This window comes from Varanus komodoensis, unplaced genomic scaffold (assembly GCF_004798865.1).
Source record: "Varanus komodoensis strain SLA01 unplaced genomic scaffold, ASM479886v1 scaffold94, whole genome shotgun sequence".
Taxonomy (NCBI): Eukaryota; Metazoa; Chordata; class Lepidosauria; order Squamata; family Varanidae; genus Varanus; species Varanus komodoensis.
This window is the reverse complement of record NW_025336646.1, coordinates 21,179-48,698: the sequence shown is the minus strand read 5'-3', so window position 1 is coordinate 48,698 and position 27,520 is coordinate 21,179. Positions and strand designations below refer to the sequence as shown.

Below are 27,520 nucleotides of genomic sequence, written 5' to 3'. Positions count from 1 at the left end.
GGGGAAGCATCGCACGCGGCCCTTAAGAGGTCGCGCCTTCCCTTCTCTTTTCCAGCCAATCCCAGAGCGGTGGAGCGCAGCGGTGGACCGCACCATGCCGGCAGCGCCTGGCACCGCCCCGCCCCGAACCGACCAGGAAGCGGCGCCCGCTTGCACCGCATGATCTGTCGGCGCCCGCCCGCCGCGGCAGGAAGCGGGTCGTGCGGTTGCGGGGCGGCAGAAAGTCAGGACGCCTCGCTGGCTTGCTTGGGGAATGCCTGCAGAGCTGGACGGAGGTAAGGCGCGCCCTGTGCTGTGGGGAGACCCCCGCCGCATCCAAAGAGAGAGAGCGTGTGTCTGTGCGCGCATGATAGGGCTTGTCGTTCCTCTTGTGCCTGCCTGGTGGCTGGTCACGCCGCGTTGAATCACTGGGGCACCAGTTAAACACGACGCGGAGTCTTGTGGTATCTTGCAGGCTAGGCGCGTGGATCGTGGAGTAAAGCTTTGTGAAGTTCTCCCGATGTGATGCGGCGGAATAGTTAACTTCGGCTGTGCGTGCCCAGGGAGTGCAAAGCGTGTGTGTGTGTGTGGAAATACAAACACGCTTGCTGTTGGAAGCAAAAGAAAAAGTGCGTAGAAGTAAGAGAGTGCAAAGGCTTCCCCAGCATGATACCCTCCGGATAGTTGGGAGATTCGGGGAATTGCAGCTCAGCCTGTCTGAAAGACACCAAGTTGGGGAAGTCTGCTTTCCAAGGTCAAATGCCAACTACATCCCCGCTGCTCCCTCTCTTTACAGTTGGCTGTTTCTGATTCTTATTAGGACTTCTAGGCAGGAAGGAACAGCTTAATCCTTCCATTCCTAGCCATGAATTCCTACCCATCCTGAGACCTTGGTAAACGATGGAATAGAAATGCTTTTAATAAATAAATGAATAAATAATTGAAATGAATTTACCAGTAATCGGCTCTCACCTGCACACCTCTGGAGCTTTTTGGCTCCAGTTGATAACCATTCATTGAAATGGGAGTAAAGTGAACCCTCACAACAACAGCTGTGGTACTTTATAATGGTACTGCAATCGGGAGACCAAGGTTTCTCTTGCAAGGGCAGTGAACTGTCCCCCACCCCACCCGCAAAGGGTGGCATTCCTTTGGAGGCAATCTAGCCCAGATCGCCCAGGGAGTGGGGGGCAAGCCAATAAAGGCTTGTGCCAAACGTTTGCATGAGGGTGTGCACAGGGAACCAACCTTCCTCTCTGTCTCTCTCTGCTGTCGGAGAAGAAGTAGTGGCGGTTCTGACTTGCGGGAGGAAGTTGGTAAGACGCTGACCTTTGGAGTCCTTTCAATAACAGAGCGATATCTGAGCATTTCAGTCAAGGGAACATGACTTGAATGTTCAAGTCAACATTCAACATTCATTGAAGTGGGGCTGATACAGGCATTTCAGTGTGATTGGTCGCTTTTCTGGCTTTTGGATTCTTTCACATTTAGGTTGCAGTCTAGAAGCTTAACTTTAGGCAGCTATTAGAGAAAGAAAGTCTTGCATGTGTGCAATTTAGATTTTACTACGAAACATTTCTTAAGCTGCTTTTGTTTGTCTCTCTTCTCCATTAGTACTCCAGCTACGGAAGATCTGACCTCCAAGGGAGCATGAATCTGGATTCTGAGGTCAAAGATGGCCTTATGCCTGGAACATCAAATCAGTCAGAAGAGGAAAAAGCAGCAGATGCTAGAAGTGGCAGCGATTGTGCCCCAGAAGGAGATGCAGCTCCTGGCCATGAAGGCTGGGAAAACACATGCCTGAAGCCTGGCAAGGAAACCCCAAAGAAACAGCTATGTGGCTATTTAAACAAATTCTCTGCTAAAGCACCCATCAATGCCTGGAAGTCACGTTGGTTCTTCTATGATGAAAACAAATGCCACTTACTTTATTACAGGACAGCACAAGATATTACCCCTTTGGGGCACATAGACATTTCCAGCGCTAGCTTTGATCTTAAGGTGGGAGCAGATGAAGGCGTCTTTGAAGTCAGGACCCCTGGCAAAGACTTTGTCCTTAAGGTATGTGTGATGATATATGGCTGGATATGGATAGTAGGGGGGAACCGAGCGGCCAAGGTTGCAGCTGTCCGGCGTGCCTCGGTGTCTCGCCGCTCTCCTTCTGGCAGCTCAGTTTGAGCCAAGAAGCCGTTTTGCACCTGCAGGGCCTGGCAGCTGTGGTGTGGCAAGCCTGCTTGTGTGCATTGATCGTTGGCAAGGTACAGTGGGAGGGACTTCCGCACCCTACTGGTGCCTTTGTGGGTCAGGGAGGAAAGGGGGAGTCTTGCCTCGGGGCGGGGGGGGGCTACTTCTTCAGCAACAAGGTGAACTCTCCCCAGTGAAGATGCTACTTTGGCATCCAGCTGCTCGACTGGAAGGGACCTGCACCCTCTCTTCAAATGAAGGACCCGAAAGACACCCTTCCCAGTGTGGCTGGAAAGGGCTGCCCAGAAACCTTTCTGATGAAACTCCTGTTTGGGCAGTCATTTTAATCTGTGCCAAGTCCAAAGGGATTTATACCTGCTGTGCACCTGCCATGCCCCTGCCGTGCACCTGTCTTAGGGAGAGGCAGTGACTGTAAAACCGAGCATGAGATGGGCCCTGGGGTTGTGTATGGCAGGGCTGTGGCCCTATAAATATAGTTGGAATAAAAGCCCTCTCATCCCTGACCCATGGTTATGTTGCCTGGGGCTGATGGGTGTTGGACCACAACAGTATCTTATAGGCCCCACATTCCCCATTCCTGGAGTAGAGGTTTTGGAACTTTGGGAGGCTAGTTAGTCTCCTGGGCTGCCACTTCTGCCAGGGGAATTGCAGACTGAACTGCTACCCAGAAGCACCACCTTAGCCAGCACTGCAAGCCCCACCAGTGAACTCTGCACTGGATTGGGACACTTGGAGCCTGTTGTGCTTTCCCATGCCACCCAGTTCTGCTCTTCTGTCTAAGTTATGTGTCCCAGTGTAGATTGCTGCTTCTCTGTGGACCTGTCCTTTGGCTTTTCTGATTGATTGCATTTGTATGCCACCCCATAGCTGGAGGCTCTCTCTAAGTCCTTTCCCAGTGCCTTGCACCCCTCTCTGACTGATACTTTGCTCCCTCCTGACTTTGGGTTCTGGGATCAGCAGGGATGCTGACCCCAACAAACCGTGATGGGTGCCAAGTTGATATTCTCACTCTGAGAGCAAAAAAACACCTAGCGTTAAGGACTTCTGTGGCATGGAGGCCTTGGAAATTTGCCGATCGAGCAACTTTCCTGCAGTGGAACTTTTTCAAGAATCTGTGGGATCAAAGCCATCACTGCATGGCTGTTGGTTTTAGTTAGGAATTTTCTGGGCATCCAGAAATGTTAGAACTACAGCCTTTGGTGTCTTTTCTTTTGCTTTTTTATTAGTGGCAACGATCAAGGATGGCTGAGCAATACCAGATCCTTTATGTGCATTGCCTTCACAACATTGTGTTCCCCTTGCAAAATCCCTTGATTATCAGTGATGAGGAGGAAGCTCTTGTCTTCAGGAAATTTCCTTAAAAATAGTTCTCTAATGAATTCATTATTAAACCTAAAGACTGACCTCAGTATCGGGAACATCTTTTTTTCTTATTTTTCTTATCCTTTGCAGGGAAACTATGACTTAACACAGTTTGCAAAACAAATGCCCACAAAACCGTTTAAAAAGAACCAAGGAAAGAGCATTAAAACCAAGAAGAGCAGATTAAAACAGTCTCAAATTAAAAGCCAGTAAGAGACAGGCAGAATTAAAATCTTCTCACTGCTTTTCTAAATGTCATCTACAATAGGGTTTGTATAATGTTCTTTGGGATGGAGCTTTATAATTGGGGTACTGCCATGGAAAAGACCCTCTCCCATGTTCCCATCAACTGAACCTCTTGGTGGGGGAACATACTGTAGGGATGCAGATAATGACTGCAACTTGCAGGCAGATTCATATGGGAAGAGGTGGTCTTGCCCCAAACTATTTAGGGCTTTCTAGGTAAGCTCCAACACCTTGAATCAGGCCCAGGATTGAATCCAATGCTGGTGCAAGTGATAGAACAGATGTGTAAAATGGTCTATAAAACAGGTACCAGAAAGCAGGATGTAAAATATAATTATTCTGGTGATTTCTCTCCTCTTCCTCCTCCTCCTCGGATACAACACCACCAATTTGGCCCAAGCAAAAAACAGACAGGGGATATGACTGATATGGACTGACCCTCCTAGTTCCTCCCTAGAAAAAGGTTTGGTGGGCCAGCTTTTCCAAAGCCCAGGACGTTATGCCATAGAATCGGTGGCAGTAGTCAGCCATAACTTTAGGCATTACATGAACTGGGAAGACTGTGTGTTGACCTTTGTTCTTTTCTTTGGGAAATTGAACTGCAGGCCGTCAACAAGCAGGCCATGATGTACTGGTTACAACAGCTGCAGAGGAAGCGCTGGGAATTCTGCAACAAGCAGCCTGGAACTCTGGTAGAGGCAGATGCAGAGGATGCTTCCCCTCCTTCCGTGGCCGAGGCCCAGCTGCACAGTAGTAAGTCCGTCATACATTGGCCTTCTGTGCGCGGGCTCTAGGCCAAGGAGGCAGAGGCCCTGCTTTGCATGCAGGAAGAGCCAGGCTCGGTCTGCAGCCTGCCTGGAACCCTGGAGGCTGCTGCCGCTTGGTGCTCGCAAGGCCAGATACCTGGAGCAAAGCTCAGTCTGGGACAGTTTCCTGGCTTTTTGCTTCACATTGAGCTGGGGACTGATTCTACAGATGGGAACAAAAAGAAAATCCCTGCATGATTGCAACTTGTTGAGGACTGGGCAGTTTTTGTTGATTAATTATAATTTGTTTCTATTTTCTCAATAAATTATTAACAATTACAGCCCTTTTGTATTGCATTCTTCCCGAAGCCTCATTTTAAAGGAGGGTGCCATTTATAACGTGACTTTATGCCTCAGTTCCTTTTGAGGTTGCAAGCCGATCGTTATGCTCGGCCCCACCCAGGTTGGATTAGCCTTCTTCAACATGGTGCCCGCCAGTCCTCTTGGACATGCTGGCTGTGGATGATGGGGATGGTAGTCCAATGCATCAGGAGGACACCAATTTGGGAAACCCTGCTGAAAGCGATGGTACAGTAAGACACGCTGGCGTGAAAGCAGTGGTCACACTCCTCTCCCCTATTACATATCCTTGAAATTGTGGCCACCCTACCAGTTTATGTACACAAGCTCATAAGCCTGTATCATAAGCAGCAGTGGTATTTTGAAGGCTGTTTGCACTGTATCACATCTGCCAGGACCTTCCTGTATGTTTGATTTGCTGCACTGGTGCTAAATCCAAAACATTTAAAAAATACCACCAGCAGTTCCATGTCAACTGGTGCGGGAGAAGCCTTAGTGAGTCACGGAGACCACGTCACCCAATCTTGTTGCCATCTCTTATCCTGAAGGGTGGGAGACCAAGACGAGCTGAGCTCGGGCTCTGTGGGGTTTTCGGGAACAGAATGCATTAAATTAGGTGTTTGCAGACGGCTTTGTCGGCCTTACTCTTGGCTGAGCCTCAGCAAGTTGTGCAGCTCGGGCTTTCTTTGCTTGCTGTTGGGTTAGGCTTAAAAGCAAGCTGCTCTTGTAGCCTCCATCTAGAAGAGGCAGGGCTGTGTGCAAGGGTGTCACTCTACCTGTGGAACAGCTGCCTCTGGCGGAAGAGCTTCTGCCTTGCACCACCCCTCTTCCTGTGTCCCCTGAATCAGTTCCGGCATGTTGAGGGATCCCCCAGAGCAGCTTTGAGGGAGGTACAGGGAAAAGGAGAGGGGCAGAGGTCCAGCTGCAGGATCCGCTTGTTGGATGGATCCCATAAATGGCAGCAACACCAAAAGCAGATCCACCAGTACTTGCTTGGCAAGGCTGCATCTCCAGAGCCTGCCTCCAGTGCCAGAGTTCTTGCAGCTGGCCTCCTCACCTGAGGCAGGCCCTTTTCTGCATACCCCCTACAGAAACAGTTTCAAGGTATGCAGGAACTGATATCTGTCTTGCATTTGCTCTAACATGAATGGTGCTGTTTGCATCACAGGGCAGCAAAGGATACACTGCTTGCTTTTTTTATCTTCTTTGGCTTGCCTGGTGTCACCGTGCCAAAATAACTTTAGCTCGAATACACGTGAATTCCATCACTGATACTTTTCCTCTTCCTTTTTTTAGCTGAAGCAGAACATGAATTTTTACCACCTGTGAAAACTCCCACTGATGTGGTTGGCCTAGAAACAGCCTGCCTACCAGCACCGCAGTCGTCTATTGTTCTTCAGAACCTCTCCCTCAAGCATCCCTGGATTGAAATACAGTAATGGTTTCATACAATTAAGTTTCAGAAAAGCAGCCTATGGCTTCAGTAACAGAGATTTTGGCTCCTCAAAGACTGGGAAGTGCCCTTTTGTGCCATAGTATTCTGGCCTTATCTGGCCTGGTACCTGCAGGTGTTTTAGTCTACAATCAATTTTAATCTAAGTCCCATCATGTTCATCCAGTGGGGCCAATGGTCCAGGATGATGTGATTTTTAGTTCAAAGACCATTAGATCAGGGGTGGGTAATGTGGTTCCTATGGGTGTCAGTCTGCCTAGCAAGGTGCCCTAGCCTTCCCACTTAAGCAATCCACCACCACCATCATCATCATCATCATCAGATATTATTTGGCAACAGCGGAAATTGCTGTGAAATGGGTATCTGTTGGTGCTGAAAATTGGCTTCAAAGGGGCAACGTAGGGTGTTGTGCCTCAGAATCCATCTTTGCCTCATGCTCAGTTTCTTGCCCAAGGCGGCCAGCTGCTCCTTGCATGGCAGCCACTTTGTGTGGATGCGCATGGCAATTTCTCAAGCAGCCAAATGCACCTGCAGCCCAAAGAAGTTGCCCACCACCTGATCTGTAGGGCGGCAGGTTGGAGCAGGCTGAAACAGGCAGTGAAGGTGTGGCTGCTGTGTGAACACATAGCAGTCGTCTTGGAGACGTGCATAGGCAAGGTCAGAGCATATAAAATGTACTTTATACTTTTATAAACATTTCATAAGAAGTTATAATAATCTAAAAAGGAGCATATATTTATTAAAAGATAAAGGAGCATAACTTGAAAGCACAGAAGCCACTGCTTCCTATGTGGTAGTAAGATTGAAACTGTACTCCTGACCTCAGTGGGACTTAATTCTGAATAGATATGCTCAGGATTTAAGGGCTAATGCTATGTTTTAAAACACTGAGGTGCAGAACACTCCTTCAGTGAGGGTGGGAAGGTCCCCAGCAGGCCCGCTGTGGTCTGGACAGTGTCAGAGTTGTTGGCCCCAGCTCTGATCTTATTGGTCTGCTGCCTTTTCCCCCTCCTGTGCTGGGAGAGTTCTGAACCTCCTTCCAGCATGGAGTCAGGGACTGGGCAGCCAGGAGCAAGAGCCGGTTCTGCTGCTTCCTGTTGAGTCCAGCCAGCAGAATTCCAGCTGGATTCTCTGCAGAACTGCACCTGCATTGGTGAGTTCATTTTTGTGGGTTTCTGGCCAGAAGAATCGTCCCTGAAGAGGAATTTGGTTGGTTCGCACATTGTGACAACTCATAGTGAGTTGTCATGTTTCTTTGCAAGCTTTCCCCTTGCAGATCTCTTTGCTGCCACCTTGCAAATCAGCAGCCACGGCCCCTGCTTCCCACCACTGCAGCAAGCCCATGCAGGCGCCCCATATTAGCAGGGATGGGGAGAGACCGGGACGTCCCCGAGGGGGGCACTGGCATACCTGTGGGAGGACCGATTGAGGAGGTGGTGAGAAAGGACCTGTGAGGTGGCCATTTGTCTATTGGGCACATTGTGAGCTCTTGAGCAGACAGTCCACACTAGATGGTTTGTGCTGCAGTACGGGTAGTCCTGTTGTGTGAACCCATCCATTTTATTCCAATTAAAATTAATGTGGCAATTTTGAGAACAGTACCTTTTCTGCTTATTGCTGAATGTGTGATGCAGCTCAAGAACAATGCATCATGTTCCTAGCAGTGTAAGAGTGTAAGGGGGGGTCAGATTAGATGGCCCGGGAGGCCCCTTCTGACTTGCTCTGTTTCTCTGTTTCTGTGTTTATCTGTGATGGTTCTTTCATGTAAGCAAGACATACTATCATCATGAGCATGTGTGCCTGGCCCAGCCCTGAGTGAACCCAGGTCATGTGAGTTTGTACTTAACTAGGTACAATATCTGCTAAATCAAAGATCTACTGAAGGCAGTAGGAGTCCCCACACTTGATTATGTTGCAGCATTGGATGCAGCCTTGTGGCAGAAATTCAACAAGACAGGGAAGCAAGGGTTACTGCAAACCCCAGCTTCCCTCCAGGGTTTATATATGCTGAGTAGAATGAAGTACTAGGAGTTGAATGCGCCTTCTTGTCATTTAAAACCATTGTTTAGCCCTAAAGGCTGCAAAGATACGCTAAGTTTGGAAGTACATGAGCAATATCTGGTTAAAATGGCCAGAAGAATTGCTGAATGAGATTCTCAGAAGGTGGGGACAGAGGAGATGAAGTTTCCTCACACTTTGCCTGCCCCGTGGCTAAGCAGCGAAAGGATAGGAACAAGGCATATTCTATAATCTGCATGATTTATGAAGGGAAGGCATCAGAATCCAGTCTTTTGTGATGAATATTTAAATGAATAGACAAAACCATGCCTAACTGCAACTGCCAATTCATTTGATTACTGCTGAACTTCTGTTTTATGTTAGGGCATAAACCTTTGTACGTTTGAAGAGAAAGAGGGCGTACAACTCCCCGTATGTCCCAGCGAGCCGTGCCCCATGCTGGCTAGGGCGTGCTGGGAGTGGCATGCCATCTTTCTGTCTAAGCATGCAAAGGAGTGCACCATTAATGTACTTGTAGCACTATTAATATTTTCTATACATGCTTACCTGGGTGTAAGCCCCACAGAGTTCCATTGGACATACTTCTGAGTAAATCAGTATAAGTTTGTGCTCTTAGTCTTTCAGTTCTTTAGTTTTCAAAGCGCGTAAAGGTAAGTGGAGAAACCCCCTCTTTCTGCCTGAGAATCCTAGAATTTGTGTACACTAGTGAGTTAGCTTTTAATCACAGTTGCTATTTTGCAAGCAAACTGGCATGTATAACTAAAGCTTTGTTTTCACTGTTGTGAGAAACCTGCCCATTACTGGATGTCCTGGTTTGGACAGCAGTGGAGTTGATTCAGTATTACTCCATAAAAATGTAATTCGCTGTACACAGAGACTAACAGGTTAGTGGCAAGGCTAAGCTAGAAATGTCTCCCTGAGATTTTATGTGCTCTATGTGACATTTTCCTGGCTTTTTTGTGCGCACAAAATTTGTTGCATACAATGATTGTAATCCATCCTTTGAATTCTGACTGGCATTCTGAATTCACCAGTTTAACACCGCAGATTAAGCTTCTCCAGCTTAGTTAAAACTCAGGATTTATTTGTGATCCTGGTACAAGTAGTGTATGGCTTCTTTTTCACTTCCATATGATTCTGTGCTTTCAGGAACACAGTGCATAACCTTTGTAGCAGCTTGCAGAACCGAAGGGAAAGTGGCATGTTTGTGGGATCCCAAGAAAATCTTGAAAATGTAGCTGATGAGGAGCATGTGGAAGCAGAAGCTGAGGATACAGGTGCTTTAAAAATTGTATTTTTACAATAGAACATAAAAAGCATGTTGAGGTCGGTATTCTGTGTATCCCCCTTGGTGTGTATCATTGCGGTTTGTAGATCAGGGCCAGTGAAAGATAAATTTGGAGAAATGAGTACAAAGCAGCAATTGTTCTAGGAACACTTAACCTAAAAGTAACCCTCACTGAAACCAAAGGGACTCACTTTGAGTACATATTGGTGTGTGCTGTACTGAAACTATTGCAGACATAAATACTAGACTGCGGCTGCAAGCATATGTACACTGACCTGAAAATAATCCTTATTCAACACAGTGGGACTTACTTCCAAGTGAGTATGTGCAGGGTTGCTCATTTTAAGCTTCCTAACTTCCTGAACCTAGATCAGTTGGTGGGGAGTTTCAGTTTCAATCTGTAAGATCCTCAAAATCTATCCTCCCAAATTATCCAAGCCAGTGTGCTTCTTCCATGGCAATGACAGAGTTTCATGCTTTTTATTTTCCTGCCAGTGACTTCAGATATGCAAAAAGACATAAAGAGGAGGCTAAAGATGCCTTTGGCAAGAAAAAACAAAAAGCCGAATAGCAGTTTCCATTACTTTGCTGAAGGGGCACGACAGGAGAAAATAGACACTCTGAAGCACCAAGTTCTAGTTCTTGAAGAGGAAGTGAAATCTCAGAAGGTAAGGCTGTCCTTGAATGTGTATTTGGCATGTATTGATCCACAGCTCTTGAAAGGAAATCTCCTGATGCGACCACTGAGCAGGGCCTTCAGCAGTGGCACAACATTGTGGAAGATATTATTTTCTGGTGCCAGAGAGGTTCCCAGGGCGAATTTGTGAAACTTAACATTAGCACAGTTTAAAATGCAGGAAAGGGACTGCAGGTGGCGCAGTGGTTTAAACCGGTGTACTGCTGGGCTGGTAGATCGAAAGGTCGCCAGTTCTAATCTGCACAACGGGGTGAGTTCCCGTTGCTCCGTCCCAGCTTCTGCCAACCTTGCAGTTCGAAAGCATGCAAATGCAAGTAGATAGAAAGGTACCACTTCGGTGGGCAGGTAACAGCATTCCGTGCACTTCAGTGTTTAGTCATGCTGGCCACATGGCCACGGAGACTGTCTGCAGACAAACGCTGGCTCTCTTGGCTAGGAAACGGAGATGAGCACCGCCCCCTAGAGTCAGGCATGACTGGACTTAATGTCAAGGGGAACCTTTGCCTTTACTTTAAAATGCAGGAAAATAAAATGTCAGTAAAAAAATGCAATCACAACTGCATGGCAGGGGCCCTTGTAATAATCCTGCGTACAGAAATCCTCAGCGGTACCAGACTAATCAGTTTAAAGGGTTATAAATAGGCATGTTGGCCCCCTTTCCATAAACTGGCCTGGAGGAACTTTCTGGAAGGAGAGCTCTGAAAGAAAGGCAACACGGAGGAGAAGACTGGCTCCAGAACTCACCCATCATGTTTCCGATAACTAGCAAGGAGACTCACCAACACATCAGGGCATGGGAGCCAGGTGTGGGGTGATAGTGAGACCCTGTCAAGCCGGGACCAAAGAGAGCAAGCCTGATGCCCCTATTCAAGCATGGAGCGCAGTGGGTGACCTTGGGCCCATCATTTTCAGTCTCACCAGCCTTGGAGAAGAGCCATCCCCTGCTCTGTGGAGGAAGGGCTGGATAAAAACATCACATAAATGGCAGTATGGAAGGTTAATATGCTTCTTATACCCTGAAAAAACCCTGTTAATACTGCTTCCAGATTCTGCTATCTATGCAAGAGATGTTGAGCCTCTTTCAGCCATTTTGGAAACAGACTTGAGGGCCGCATTCTGGGCTGAGCAGGGCCGAAGGCAAAAGGGGTGGAGCCCAAAGGCCAAATGTGTTAGCATCTTTTTGCCTAAAGATCTTCCTGCTAGAAATTAAGCTTTACGAGAGGTATTTCTACTTTTCAGAATGAGGGAAAAACTGCAGAAAAGCCAGGAGGACACCAAATGATCTGTGTTTGGGGGAAGGAAGAAACTGGTTCCACCACATAAGGGAACTCTGAAGGGCTAGATTTGGTTTCTGGGCCCAAATTTCTGCATCTTCCATCTTTAGGAACATGTCTCTTCTTTAGGCTGTCGTAGAAGGACCATCCTACAGCATGAACAATCATGAACATGGCTGGAATACCAGTGTGGGCCTCTAATGCCAAAGTTAGCAGTTCTGAGTTAAGGCTAACAGTGATAAGTGATGATAAAAGAGACAAGAACAGACTGCAGATTCACATGTTCCCTCTCCACCAGCCTTTAGTGTCTCCAGCACAAATTCTTACTGCCTGGCTCCTCACCACTCACCATAGTTCCCTGTTAACCATGACTTTGAAATGACTCTGGAAATGAACATTTCATTTTTGTCCCGAGTGCTGTTTCAAGGGTCCACATGCCATTATTGTGAGCATCTAGAAATGTCCGTGGCATTATTAGTACTGATTCTAGCACTGAAGTTGTTGGGTTTGGTTTCACATTCTGCTTTTGTAGGAACACATTCAGTGGCAACAGAGTGCCTGAACCAACTGGGTTCCACAACGTTTTCTGCGGTATATAAGATGAAACTATTCTCTAGCCATGATGTACTGCTCTCCTGTATTCTGTAGATTGTAGGACATAGACACTACTGAAGATTACATTCTCCTCAATTATTTTCTAATATTGTTATATAAGTTCCTTACATGACGGAACCAGTGACCTGGGCAGTTTGTAGGTGCTCCCATGCTGGAGGCATTCAAGGTGCAGCTGAACAGGTGTCCATTAGAGATGCTTCAATTTGGAGTCCTGCTTTGAGCAGGGGGCTGGACCCGATGGCCTCATTGACCCCTTCCAACTCGCTTCTGAATGTTCACAGGGTGAACCAATGGCCCCTAGACAGGGATTGTTTGCGTTCCTCCTCCTGAGCCCAGAGCTGGGGATCCACACTTGGAGTGCCCTCCATGACTTGCAGCTGGCATGGCAAGAACGACTTAGGTTGCAGTGGCCTCAGAGGAAGCATTAGGGGGTGTTCTTCTGGAGGGGGAGAAGACTGGCACCACCAGGACATGAATAGGTTATGGGTAGCTTCACTGGATTAAGTCCTAAAGTGCATTGTCTGCATACATGATAAAATCTTGTTATTAAAGACTGACATTGAGGGCAACTATACCTGTCTTGTGCCTACTTCCTTTCCTTTGGTATTAATGGTAATATTTAGAGGTTGCTTGCTTAATATGTTTATATTTTACTTCTCAAAGACATATTCTTACAGAGTTTACAACCGTAAAGGAGCTGAATGTAAGAAAACAAATAGGCAGAACAAGCCCTATCAATATGGAGAAAATTAAGCCAAGTTTGAGGTTCTTGAGAATGCAACTCATAGCTTGGCTATCTATACAGGAAAGGCCAGTTTGAGCAACTATTTTTAAAGCTTTTTTGCAAGCTTGCAATGAAGGAGGAAGGCATAAAGCAGCAGGGAGTTTTGTAATTCAGTGGGAAAGCGCTTGTCGGTATCATTGTTCCTGAAGAGAGCCTGCGAGTGTGATAACAGAGTCTTGTGTAAGGCGATTTGGTGAGCTTATGGCTTGAACTGGACATATTCTAGTTTACCATCTCAGCTGCTCCATGACAATAAGCTTTGTCTCATAGTTATTGGCCCTTCTGTAGTGCTTCTCATTCCTAACATTTCCCTCCTAAAGCAAAATACTCAAGGCAACATACATAACAAGAATAAAGGCCACTGAAGACATTAAAATACGAAGTCTGAACACAAGAACAGACTTGTGTTCTGTTAACTAGGTATGCTAGTTAACCGTGTTGATTTTAACAACGGAAGCAATGCTATACAGATTTAAATGCAAGTGTATCATGTTTTTTCTCTGCTCTGGGAAGGGTGCCAGTGGTGCCTCTATCAACCATTGCTTGCTACATTCTATTTGGTCCATGCAACAATTACAAAAGCCTTTTTATGCCGCATTGTTGCTAGCTTTCAGATACAGTTCTCTTTGTTCTTAAATGGATGACCTTCTTTGGGGATCTAAGGGGGAAAATAGTGACTGACTGAATAAAATCAGCATGTTCTTACAGGGCTACTCACTAACATGTTGTTAATCTGGGAGATAAATTGCACTTTTGGATAATAGTGATAATACCCCCTTGTCAATCTCTTTCTCAACAGCTGATGCAAATTGCCAGCCAAAAATTGAACCTACTTTTGTTCACTCAGGACTATGGTAGAGGTTGCTGCCCCCTTTCTGAGACAATTAAACATCTCTGAGGGCAGTTCTTACTCCCAGGACCCCTTGGTCATTTGTCAATCTGCCGAGAGCTAATCCATCTTTTCTACCTCACCTGTGCTGCAGATGTGTGGTACAGAAGCATCTAGCTACATCTTGAATCCTCACTTGCCTCTTATGCAGTGTAAAGTGGAAGTCAGGAAGCATTTCACTACAGAGTAAAGCATTTTTTGTGCTTTCTTCCACAGGAACTGGTTAAACTTCTCCACAAAGCTCTGGAGGCAGCCCAGCAAGAGAAACGGGAGTCTTGTCTCTACCTGGCCACAGCAAAGGAGAAAGACAGGCTGGAACTGATGAGGCACAAAGTGAGGCAGATTGCCGAGCTGAACAAACAAGTTGGAGTGCTGGACATGGAGAAGAAAGAGCTGGAGCAGAGCCTTGCTTTGAAGGAGGAGCACATCAAGGAGCTGGCGGAACACGTGCAGCTCTTGATGGAAAAGAACCAGGCCAAGCAGCAAGTCATTCTGAAGCTGACGGACCAGCTCACTGGAAACATGGCTAACACCGTTGCTGAGGCAGACGTCATTGCCACAGAGACCTTGTACAAGCAGCAGGAAGAAATTGAATACTTAAAGGTATGCAGAGGTGAACAGTTAGACTCAGGCAGTGGTCAAGTACAATTAAAGGTGGCATTTCTGGCCAGCTTCCTTCCACAGTTGCATCTTGGCTCTGTATTATCCCAACCTGCCTTTTTGCCTAAGGGAAGTCTCTGTGCCACAATTTCACAGAAATGCCTAATTGCTAACTCACTCAAATGAAATGTAGAATATCATGCTGGACAGAGAATGCAGACTTTTTTTAAAGGCAAGTTTTGAGCCCTTGTGGTAGGGAATATTTATATATTTACAAGATGTATATACCACTCTACATCCATTTTCTGAGTGGTGAAGAAGGAAGAAGAAAAGGATCATAATACAGAGTCAACATCTTTAAAATCATATGATAAAGTATGTAGGAAAATGCCTTCTGAAATCTTGGAAGTGGTTGAGATTTCTGCTAGATTTGATTTCCAATAGTCAAGGATGAGGCTTTGGTACCCTTCCTAGTTCCTCACTTCTTTCTGTGACTGTGGAAAATTTGATGTAAAATTAAGATAGATCATACATATCTACTCAGTTGGCATAATTTCTACTGATTACCCACTTAAGCTGTGCAACCTGACCTGAGAGTATGTGTTGGGGGAAAACCCACAGGATGCTCATTAAATTCATTAATTCAACTGGTTAAGGAAATTAAGTAATAATCTTTACTCCTACCTCTATCTCCACCCTCTCAGTATTGAAACTGAAAGTTCTACCTGTAACATTTTGTCTCCCTGAGCTTGGGCCAGTGAAAAGAAACATTCCAGTATACTAATTCAAGAACTACTATACCTTTGCCAAAACAAGCTCACAAAGGTTCTCACTAGCCCAGCAGCCTGCCCTTTAAAATTAAGAATTAGAACTTTGGTAAAGGTTCCCTTCTTTACTGTCTGAGGCCATTCTTTGGTCACTAAGGGGCTGGGCCAGCATAAGCAGCCATCTAGAGTGACTGTAGTATTTGCAGACACATGAGGAAGGTGAATCAGAGCTTTTGTAGCATTTCAGTCAGCAACACCCTGGACCTTTTTGGGCAGCCATGGAAGATTTTTACAGACCAGGAACAAGCTACCTCTGACCCTATCTTTAGGACCACATTTATCCATCCATAAACACTCTTCTCCTGGGCTAAGAAATTTCAGTTGCCAGTAGCAGGTTGCTTTTCAATGTCTTCTCTTGTTCTTTTGCCAGGATGACTTGGAGGCCTACAAGACTCAGAACCAATTTCTGAACTGTGAAATCCACCAGGTTACTAAAATCTGGAGTGCAGTGGCACAGAGAGAGAAGACCCTCCTGATGAAGGTAAGAAATGACGTGACATGATGCTCTTTGGCAGTCCAACGTTAGTGTTTAGGCTCTGTGCTCTTTCTATACCTTTTCCAGATTTCAAAAATGTCCTTGCATTTGGACCTCAGTGTGGCCAGAAAAGCAGTCCCTACCATTCTGTCATGCTTTTAGTCTACTTGCATGGAGATTCAGGTGTGCTGCAGCAAGGACAGGGACCTAAGTGCAAGCCTTTAACTTTTTCCATACAAGTGAGAAAAAGGAAGGTATTGCACTTAATGGTGGTGGCATTGTGGAGGGGGAACGTGACAACTACTCTTGAGACAAACCTTGCCTAAGAGGGATTCCCTGGAGGGCTGCAGTGTGTCTAGAGGCACATTACACCCCAGGGGTCTTTAGAAGATACAGATCCACCCTTCATTGTGGGATTGTGGGGCATACTTGACAAACAGCGGCTTGTGTTCACCTGCAGAAGTTTTCTCCGAAGTTTTCTCCGGAGGGACATTATAGTGATGAGTAGGACTGGTTAGTGGAATAACAAAGAAAGGATTAGAACATGACAGGTATTTTGCTCTCCTCAGTTTTTTAACAACAGAAAGTCTTTTGACACTTTACAAACTAATTCTTGCATAAATACAGCTGCACCTCGAACAACTAATAATTAAGTAAATGTAAAAATTAAGGTTACTATTAAAATAGTAAGTGAATTGCCCCAGGCTGTCTCAAGCTGGATTAATATGCCTGCAAAAGAGAACGGAAATGCCTTCACTCTGTCATGCTAAAGCAGATCTTCCTTCCCTCCCTTGTCCCTCCTTGCTCCTTCCCTCTGTGCCCAGCATCTCTAAAAGCCTGAGGGCAAACCTTGTGTCTTAATTTCAATTTACATACAGTGACTAGTTACAATAGGTGCTCTGGAAATATTAACTATTGGTGGTCTTTGGGTCCAATCTTGTTGGTTGAGCATCCAGTCTTTACGAGCTTTCTGAAATCCCGTTCGAAATACCATAACATTTAGTGCCCCCCACCTCTCTCTTTCCTTCTCTCTGTGTGAGCCTGAGCATGGGGGAGAAAGGGCATTCATTTTAATATTATATTCTCTTTGGGCTTTGTACCACTATCTAAAGTGGGCCTGGATAGTATAAAAAAATGCTATCCCTGTGTTGGATCTTATGGAAACCTTTTCTTCCCAGTATGGAAGTGTTTCGAACATCTCATTTCTGCTTCACCGTGTATGTATTGCGGGGTGGGGGAGAGCTGTGTGGAGGGCCTGCCAGGCAACCACATTTTCTCTGATCTGTTGCTGCTTTCCTTATTTCAGTGGTACACGTCCAGATATATGTGGATGGGAGGATATGCATATTGTAGAGATCTGTGAGGTATTGTGCATACACGGATATCTTGCCCCTCTCTGTGGGATTCTAATGGTTTAGTAATTTACTAGAGCTGAAAGGGGTGCTGTGGATCTGGGAAAAGTCCTGAAGAGGAAAACTGAGGAAGAGAGGTAGCCAGCAATTTGTGCTTCCTGTGTGCTTGCCTGTATGGCTGCAAATATACCCGATGATAACTTTTCTTACCTTTGTTTCTAGTTATTAAATTTATATGCCATCCAACTGGTAGATGTCTTTGGAGTAACTTTCAATCATAAAAACCAGTGATACAACAGTGGCAAATATTAAGATGTTCACAAGCTGACAGTGTGTGACTGATGCAGCAGATTAAAGGTTAGATGCCTGCCAGGAGGACTGAACCTACTATCTGAAGACTGATGGTGAGGACTTCAGGCAGGTGTCCCTGAGAAGAGCATTTCACAAAGAGGACCAGTGCAGAGGAGGCTTTTGTCTGGTCTGCCATGCCACTGTAGGCAGCCCATCCAAAGAAGCCCTGAAGGTGATTGCAGCAATTAACTTGGATATGACCCCGTGGAAGGAAAAACTTGAAATGTAAAGACGGTTCAGTCCAATTAAGAGAAAGTTGCAATCCAATCAGAGTTTTATCTATGTGATAATATTGTAGGGAGGGGTCCTTGAGCAGCTCATCAGCATCACAGACTGCCAGTGTAGGTAGCAAGGAGCAATCCACCTCTGTTACCAACACAGCTTTTATAGGTTACATTAGTTAGATCTGGTCTCCTCTTGGAATACAAACAGGAAAGAAGGAACTTAGGATCACCAACATTTATCATGTGGTGACGTCTACTGTGTCTTATTTCTGGGGATTTCAAAGTACTAACTATAATAGCAAAGCAGTTTTTTCCCCCAGAAACTTAATCTATAGAGATACTTGGCCTGTAGATAGACAGAGAGACAGATGATGATCCAGCTTTCTTTCTGCGTCCAAATGAACTTATGAATTATCAGCTGTCTGTGCCTGGTTTGCATGTGGCCGCCTCTGCTGTGAAAAGCCTCGTGCGAAGCCCTGCTCGTACTCCAACTATTGCATTGGTCTCCCTTTATGTTGCAGTGTGCCCATCTGCAAGCCCACAACTGCCAGATTGAGAGCAAGTACCTGATGCTGCTGCGGAAGCTGCAAGGCCTGCCGGGTTTGGCTAGCGAGCACGTGGACATGGTGAAGGGCCTCATACGGGAGGCACTTCAGTGGGACGTGAAGGACCAGCCCATGATTCCTGCTCAGCTGAGCCCAATCAAGTAAATGCCATGAGTGCGAGCGAGAGGGCGTGGGGCTGTTTCCTTGGCACCAAGATTTCTGTTGTTGGATGAGATGAATCTTTGCCCAGTCCTTCTATTCATCTGTTGGCAGGCTTTAATCAGTAGATTAATCAGCCAAAGATTTTGAGGTATAGCCTGCCTTGAGGAGTAAAATGATACTGCAGTTCAAGGGCTTACTGGCTTATCTTTCTAGGATATTTTTGTGGTAGTGCAATAGGCAAAAAAAGGAGAAAATTTATTTATTTATTCACATATTTATAGGCCCCCTATAACTGCCAAAAGGCCTTCCTAGGCGGGTTACAGCATAGTAGTTTGCATTTTTCTTAAGCCACATACGAAACTTAGTTTATTTAGTTAGTAGGCTGAGGATTAACTAAACTTCTTCATTCACTGGTTGCCCCAGTAATCTCTTGTTTTTCCCCATTCTGCGCTCTTCACTGTTCAGTCAATATGATGACTATGGGTTTATGACTGTTCCTGACTATGAAGCTGCAGACTGGAAGCTTCTGGCAAAAATCCAGGCACTAGAGATCAAATCCAGTAATCTTCGGAACAATGAGGCAATGGAGAAGCCCCTCTCTGAGCGGTGGAATAACCTTGGAGAACTGGCTCCTTCCACGGAGCTGAAGAACCTGCTGCGCTGTGGCATCCCGGTACAGCACCGCAAGAGGGTGTGGCGATGGATTGTGAGTCATCGGGTGCAGCACATCCGCTATGCGGGCCACTACCAAAACTTGCTGGAGAAGTGTGAAGCCGCCGAGCACCCAGCTTCCCGACAGATTGAGCTGGATCTGCCCCGCACACTGACCAGCAATAGACACTTTATGTCCCCTACCTCCCAGATGGTTCCTAAACTCCGACGGGTTTTGCTGGCATTTTCCCGGCAAAATCCCACCATTGGCTATTGCCAAGGGCTGAACAGGTGAGAGACTCCAGCTTACGTTTCTTAGATCTCTTGCATCTACCACAAACAATTTGCTAATCATAAATTAGACTTGAGTAGACTCTAGGCATCTTGTAAAAGAAATGGAGAAGGACTCCAGTTTAATGCATTATGCCATCCGAGAAACTATAGGTGAACATGAAATGAAACCATGCTCAGCCAAAGATGTGCTTGTAGCTTCTGCTGCAGCCACTTGAAAAAGCAAGCAGCTTCACAATTCAAAAGTGAAACTAAAAAATAGGCATTTTTAATGGCCATAGTTGTAGGCCCTCCTGTTGCGGCTGCTTGCTTTACATTTACATTTCTGTCTCATTGCTCCTAGACTAGCAGCCATTGCACTTTTGGTCCTAGAAGAGGAAGAAAGTGCTTTCTGGTGCCTAGTTCATATCACAGAAAACCTAATGCCTCCAGATTACTACAGCAACACGCTGATAGGCTCACAAGTAAGTTTGGGACTCCTCACTAAGTCCTGCAACAAAGCAGTCACGGGTGAGGAAAAATGGGTTCTTTTAAGAATGGAATACCACTATGATATGTGCTGTGTTTGTAGGGAAAATTTTCAAATGCCTGTAGGTGCCATGAGGGCCCTGGCCCTGAATCTGTTTCCCAAACCCCTGAGTATCCATTGGTTCCACTGAAAGGGTTTTTACTATCTTTGGTCAGTCTTACACAGGTTTCAAGGGAAAAGATGTTCAGGAAAGAGGGAAAAGTTCCAGCATTCTCCAGCCAGCTGTTCTAATAAGGTTACTTAAGGCACAATCCTATGAATGTTTAGACCAGGGGTCTCAAACTCAACTTACCTGGGGGCCGCTGGAATTAGAGTCTGGGCGAGGCTGGGCCGCATCAAGTATTCCACCACCGTGGTGGTGGTGGGCCGCTCATCCCGCGGCCGGCCTGGGCGCCACCGGCGCTTTGAAGGCCGCAGGGCCCCTCCCCTGTGCCCTGCCCATCCCGGCAATTGGCCCGCGGGCCGTGAGTTTGAGACCCCTGGTTTAGACAGTAAAAAAAGCACACACAGGGGTATGGTGGGAATTGTAGGCCTTTTTCTTGTCTAAATATTCATAGAATTGCATCTTTAATTATTATTCTGCCAAATCTAGGTGGATCAAAGAGTTTTCAAAGATATCTTGTTGGAGAAGCTTCCCAGGCTGACAGCTCACCTGGAGCAGCACCGAATTGATCTGGCCCTTGTGACCTTCAATTGGTTTCTGGTTGTATTTGTTGACAGTCTTGTCAGTGACATTCTCTTCAGAGTCTGGGATGCCTTTCTGTATGAAGGGACCAAGGTAAGAGACTTGAGTCTATTTACTCTCCTTAATATGCCACTGTGCAGGAGGAGATATTTTAGTGGTTAAGAATCTGGGCCAGACTTTCTGAACCTCTGTGTGTGTTTAATGAACTGTGCACCTTGTTGCTGTCACATTTATAAGCCACCAGGGTCTGTCTGCATCCCTCCTATGACATTATATAACTTTTAGCCAAGCTTTCCTTTGTCCCAGGTGATATTCCGTTATGCTCTGGCAATTTTTAAATATAATGAAGATGCAATTCTAAGGATCCAGGACAGCTTGGAAATTTACCAGTATCTTCGTTTTTTCACCAAAACCATCTGTGATGGCAGGTAAGGATGGCATCAGAAGCCCAGGGCTTGGAATGGAGATTGGGACAGTCAGCATCCTATCAGGAACTTTGTCTAGGGAAGGTCCAGTTGGTCATTTGGCAAATTGGAAGGTGCAAACACAAGGGAATCAGGCAGTGGATAGAGAATAAAAATAAAACCATACATGGAATGTCAGATTATCTGATGCACATTGGAAGTCAAGCTGAGCACAGATAAATCAAGGTTAAAATATCAAGCCATCTCCACACACTAGCCACATCCAATCCATTTCCCTGTGTTGCTGTCCAACACTGCGGGGCTGGTTGCATGACAGGAGAGCCTAATGTGAATTATTTAACCCCTGGTGAGGCTGTGGTGTGCACAGCTGCTATTTTGAATATATAACCTCCACTTAGAAGTTATTATATCTGCAAACCTGGAGGGAGTGGATTATGCAAGGATTACAGCACTGCTCACTGGATTCATGCAACATGACCACCCGCAAGCAGATGTTACATGTGCCCGCTGGTGGCTGTAGATGCTACAGTCCATTGTCTGCATTTGGTCTGTGAGTGGGATGCCAGTCAGATGAGAAAGCTTCCTTCTTGTGTGCACACATGCTGCCACGCTCTTTCTCGCACACACACTTTCACTCTGCAAATATTTGGACAGCGCTACAGGAAAGTTGCTTCCACATGGCCTGGTAAGAGAAAGGTGCTTGCAGCAGTGTTAAAATTGGATACTCTAAAAGCGCACTCCCCTTTCAATAATATTTATTTATTTATTTATTTATTTATTTATTTATTTATTTATTTATTTATTTATACAATTTGTATGCTGTCCAATTACTAATGTCTCTGGACGGCTAACAGCATAAATAAATTGACAACCCATTCTGGCTGCAAGTTAAGAAAATACGATAATAAAATTCAATATTAAAACATATTAAAATATTGATTAAATGAAAAGATCTTAACCTGGCGATGAAAAACATAATGACGGCGCCAGGCGGACCTCTCTGGGGAGCGCATTCCATAGTTGGGGCGCCACCACAGAGAATACCCTTTTCCAGGTGCTCTGCCTCCTAATACCTTTCACAGAGGGTTCCCAGAGGAGGGCTTCTGTTGCCAATCTCAGGGCAAATAGGGAAAATGGTGTTCCTTTAGATATCCTGGTCCCAAGCCGTTTAGGGATATTTAGGTAATAATCAGCACCTTGAATTGAGCCCGGACTTTGATGGGAAGCAAATGGAGCTGATAGAGGACTGGGGTTATATGAGAATAATGCCCAGTCCCCGTCAGCAACCTGGCTGCTCTATTTTGAACCATCTGAAGTATCCAGACTGTCCTCAAGGGCAGCCTCACGTAAAGTGCATTACAGAAATCCAATCGGGAAGTAACCAATGCGTGTGTTACTGTTGCTAGGCAATCTTTCTCCAGGTAGGGATGCAGCTGATAGATTAGCCGAAGCTGAAGGAAAGCGCTCCTCGCCACCACTGTCACTTGGGCTTCCAAGGACAGCTCCAGATCGAGGAGCACTCCCAAGCTGCAGACCCTGTCCTTTAGAGGGAGTGCAACCCCATCCAGGGCAAGGCCCAAGTCACCTACCCAGGAGCTCGAATCACCCACCAACAGAACTGCCGTCTTATCTGGATTGAGCTTCAGTTTATTGGCCCTCATCCAGCCCATTACCTCGGCCAGGCACCGGTTCAGTACAGCCACTGCCTCACCTGGGTTAGTTGAAAAAGAGAGGTAGAGCTGGGTGTCATCAGCATACTGGTGATTCCGCAGCCCACACCTCCTGATGACCTCTCCCAGTGATTTCATGTAGATGTTAAATAGCAAGGGGGACAGAATGGAACCCTGTGGTACTCCATGGCAAAGTTGCTGTGGCACAAAGCCAAAGTCCCCCAGCACCACCTTCTGGAATTGGCCGTCAAGGTAGGAGTGGAACCACTGCCAGGCAGTGCGTCCTACTCCCAATCCCGCCAGCCTATCCAGGAGGATACCAAGGTCGATGGTAGCGAAAGCCGCTGAGAGGTCCAGGAGAACCAACAGGGACACACTCCCCCTGTCCCTCTCCCTGCACAGGTCATCATACAGGGCAACCAAGGCAGATTCAGTACTGTACCCGGGTCTGAAGCCAGACTGAAATGAGTCCAGATAATATTGAATATATTTTAGAAGGTAGTCTGAATCCTGCATGCTCCTGATTGTCTGTGCCTGTGTTTCTGACCATTTGATGGATCACCTGTAAATATATCACAAAACTCTCTAGATTTCACTTAATTATAATTAGTATAGTATGTAAGCCTGGCTTGTTCCAGAAAATCCCCGGGTTCTTCAAATATTTATTGGGGTGTACTGAATGGTCGGTAATGGCAGACCAGTTTTCCTAAACAATAAACAGGCGACATACTACAGATTTTCTTCTGCAAGACAAAGCTTCCACAGATTCCCCAAAAGCAATACATGCTGAAAGATTGGTTTAGAACAGCTCCCACAGTATGTAGAACCAGCAGGCTGTCCAGAGAGTTACAGAGGTGCACGAAGGATGTAGAGCAGGGGTCTCAAACTCAACTTACCTGGGGGCCACTGGAAGTAGAGTCTGGGTGAGGCTGGGCCGCATCAAGTATTCCACCACCGTGGTGGTGGTGGGCCGCTCATCCCGCGGCCGGCCCGGGTGCCGCAGGCGCTTTGAAGGCCGCAGGGCCTCTCCCCCGTGCCCTGCCCATCCCGGCAATTGGCCCGCGGGCCGCGAGTTTGAGACCCCTGATGTAGAGGAACCCTGAACAGTGGCCAGATATTCTCTTTGGAAAGCTGCCCTGTTTCTGGGAGCCTGCCTCCACTTTGTGAGGCAAAACAAAAGGATGTGTGACCTCATTCCAAAGAGAGTTCAGTTCAGGTCTCACTCACATGGTTTCCCTCTTGCAGAAAGCTGATGAGCATTGCCTTCAGTGACATGAACCCATTCTCCATAAAGCTGCTGCAAACTCGGCGTGGAGTGCACAGATTAAAACTGGAGGCTGAACTGAGAGAACTGGAGCAAATAAAAGCACAGTACCTGAGAGAACAGGCAGGACATGCAGCCAGTGGGCTGGATGGAGCTGGGAGCGAGGACGAAGAAGAGATATAAAAATCCTATTTCCTCTTTTCTGTTTGTCTTCAACTGTTCACTTCCTTTGCAACATAACGCTGGACCTTGTTTGTACAGAGTCACCCGTGAGCAAGGAGTGAAGTGTTGGACTGCTTCCAAGGGCATCAGTATGGCCATATGCTGCAGAGATCTTGTTCTCACAAATGTCTATTCTTGATCTAGAGTGTGGCGAAATATTTCCTGGATGTCATTGCACCATCGAATCTTTATTCTCCCTTCCTTTCTGGATCCCATCAAGCATTATATATTTCTGTTAGAGGCCTGTCCCTTTTCTCCTCATCTATCATATTCTGTGTGGTTTCTCTCTGGGTGGCAAAGGGAGGATACTTGCAGGTACGCCTTTTTTAAATGCCTCTGTTGCAGGCTAGTGAACCACCAGTACTAAAAGTGTCTTGCAAAATTCTGCCCTTGCACACTTCTGGTTTCCTGAGGCCTCAAGTTGTGCCTGTGCAACATACACACAGATAAACTTCCTTGACTGGGTATCCTAACCGACCAGTGTAGGGTTGATTTAACGAAATGTTCAATTCTCTCCTGCTGTTTTTACTGATGTAGGACATCAGTGCACACACTGATCATATCTGTGCACACACACGTGCCCAAGTGAAGACAAGAATTACCTGCTTGATGGGATTGCTAAGCCGGTTTAAGGGGGGAGAATTTTTGCTTCCATTCATGTTTGGTGAGGCCCCAGTTTGTATGTGTGCTTCTGCCGCTGTTGCAGCCGAGAACCCTGCTGGATCAAACCGAGCTGCCGTCTAGTCCGGCATTCTGTTCACACCATGGCCAACCAGCTTCCTGCAGAAAATCCGCAAACGGGAGATGCCTGCAATAGCTTTCTCATGCTTGTGTTCCCCTCTGCTTCTGCAACATAGAAACATAGAAAGTAAGCAGGTCAGAAGGGGATGCCCAGGTCATCTAGTCTGACCCCCGGCTCCAACCAGCTCTTCTCAGGACGTGTGTGGATGGCTTCATGACTATGAAGCCGTCAGGACTGGTAGCCATTGGAGTGTGCCACAGCAGTTAAATGCTGGTTGTGTCAAGAACTGCAGTCCTCTTGTCATACTAATGCAAAAGTGAATCTTGCCTATATGGTACACTGATTGCTTTTTCACAGGCAAAGCCAGTAAATGGTGGATTAATCATTTCATGAAAAGGTACTCCCTCTGAGCTTTGCTTAAGGCTGCAAAACGGATACTAAAACAGAAACTTACCTCGTTGGATTGATGAGGCAATGCCATCCGCTATTCACTACTTTTTTTCCAGGGCTGCAGAAAATGCCTGCCTGGAATTTCCTGCCCTGAGGTGTAGGGCGAACCTAGTGACTTAGATGAGGCTGTGTGTGCTTAGGTGCCTGGATGCAAAAGCAAGCATGTGTGTGTAGCATGGGCCTTTGCTGTTGCCAGGCAACAGGAGGACTTTGGACAGGCAAGGCCTCCTGTAAATCCTAGAGCCTGGCCTTCTGCCATCTGTGCCAAGAGAGCAACACCTTTCTTCTGCTGGGCTGTCGTCCCCAGCGGAAATCTCACCAACTGATCTTGGGGACCCACAGCTGGAGAGCCACACATATGCTAGGTCCAGATTTGGCTTTCTCTGCCCAAGGCCCCTCAAGTGGCCCCGGCAAGCATATGTGGGCGGTTCAAGCCAAGCTCAGCCGGGGTGTGGAGCAGCACTTGGTGACCTGACTTCCCTTCCTGGTGCCCAGGAATTTGGTTGCACAGATGTTCTTCCACCATGGCCTGCCAGAGAAGCCGCTAACGCTCAGGTGGCCACCACACCACCGAGTCCATTAAATGCCAACCCTGAGATGAACAGCTCAGGAGAGGAGAGCCAGGCCATGAAGCGGCACTGCTGTGTCTGGGTGCATGCAGGGAGGCCTCAGGCTTTAGCAGAGCAAGGCAGGAGCAGAGGGCAGCTGATCCCCTGGGCAGGAGCCATCTCTCTACCCTGGCAGGGCAGTTGCCTTTGCTTGCAGGAGCACCCTCCCTCCAGACCAGTGATGCAGAGGCCTGGCAGCTGCTTGGGAGGCTCCAGAGATGTCTGTGTGAATGCTCCTCTGTAAATCCCTTGGATTCCTCCTCTGCAAGGCCTCTTGTCAGGTTGCCCTGAGACACGTGCATTGGGCTTGCATGTCACCATTGTCTTTGTGCCTTAAACACTGTATTCCCTGTCCCTGAAGCGGAGGCAGCCCCTGGAGGGACACGCAGCAGTCACTCTGGCTCAGGCTCTGCAACATGCCCTCGGCCAGAGGCCCAGGGCACCTTCTCAAAGAGGGGAAAGCACTCCTGGTAGAGTCCCTGCAATAAGGTGCTGCTTTCATCTCCCCGTTTGTGCTTATTTGTCCAGCCATGTTTTTTGACTACTGTCAGTCTTAGCAAGTGACGGCGACTGTCACAAGTGATGCTCCGCCATCTTCTGACTCATAAACTGATCTGTCTCTTGCATTCCAGGGAAAATTCCAGTGATCCCTTGTCCCCTGGTCCTTTGAAAGCTAATGCTTTATATGCACTACTGCTTCTCCTTTCCTTTTTATATTACTGACTTTATTTATTGTGTGAAAAGATTTTGTTTTTGTTGTTTGTGCATTACCCTTTAATTCAAGATGGACTTCTGTAGCTATTTTCTGTGTTTCAGGGAAGCTGAAGGCTTCAGCCTTCTGGAATGAGTTGTATTAGTGTTGCTTCCAATTATGTTGATTTTTCCTTTATGGCAGGAGTGCAGAAAAGTCCATGCCTGACTAAGACTTCACTGCAGCACCCCCACAAGGGAACCCCGTCACCACCACCACCGAATTCCTCTCTGCTGGTGCGCTCCACTCCTTCCTCCAGGGATCATCATGCAGTCTGCTGGGATGCATATATGTGCACATTTTGTTGAAGCACTTGCTAAAGAATAGCTTTATACATTCTTATGTGTTTATTTCAATAATGCAACATTCCTGAAACTCTTTATGTGCACTAAGTTGGACAATGTTTACTTTTTATGGCAGCCTCCCTTTCCTCCATCTTTAATGTTGCTGTCCAAAGATAAGTATCTTGACTGGTAGTCCTTATCTCCTTTTCTAAAGCACACATTGCTTTTTCCAAGTTAGAAGGGAGAACATCAGAAAATAAAGCTCTTCTGCAACAGTGCTTGGCAACAGTGCATTTCGTTTTCTGTAATTTTCAGTCTATCTCTAATGATTATCCCAAAGCTGTCTCTGAAAGAGCTGGTTCCATGTGTATGCAATATGATGAGTGGCAGCTGAAAGTATGAAGTGACTCCCTTGGAAAGTATTACATTTGAGACAATGACAGAATATTCTATCTGCACTGTGGGACCCATGATGGCTCACTGACACATGCTTGT

At 46.5% G+C, this 27,520-nt stretch overlaps 1 protein-coding gene across 3 annotated transcripts; it reads left to right on the top strand.

Annotated features, from left to right (window-relative positions):
• The first annotated feature begins 148 nt into the window (after positions 1 to 148).
• On the top strand, positions 149 to 27,303 carry TBC1D2 (TBC1 domain family member 2). 3 transcript variants are annotated; one of them, XM_044418903.1, is made up of 14 exons: positions 149 to 275; positions 1,594 to 2,040; positions 4,398 to 4,545; positions 6,195 to 6,333; positions 9,520 to 9,647; positions 10,154 to 10,326; positions 14,134 to 14,520; positions 15,715 to 15,825; positions 18,268 to 18,452; positions 18,919 to 19,395; positions 19,739 to 19,859; positions 20,517 to 20,702; positions 20,916 to 21,037; positions 23,950 to 27,303. In XM_044418903.1, exons 2-14 carry the CDS (start codon positions 1,630 to 1,632, stop codon positions 24,149 to 24,151), a joined length of 2,790 nt encoding a protein of 929 aa, XP_044274838.1. In that variant the 5' UTR covers positions 149 to 275; positions 1,594 to 1,629; the 3' UTR covers positions 24,152 to 27,303. The 3 variants fall into 3 exon arrangements, with proteins under 3 accessions (XP_044274838.1, XP_044274839.1, XP_044274840.1); XM_044418904.1 differs by lacking the exon at positions 149 to 275 and adding an exon at positions 445 to 608; XM_044418905.1 differs by lacking the exon at positions 149 to 275 and adding an exon at positions 1,265 to 1,295.
• Positions 27,304 to 27,520: the final 217 nt, after the last annotated feature.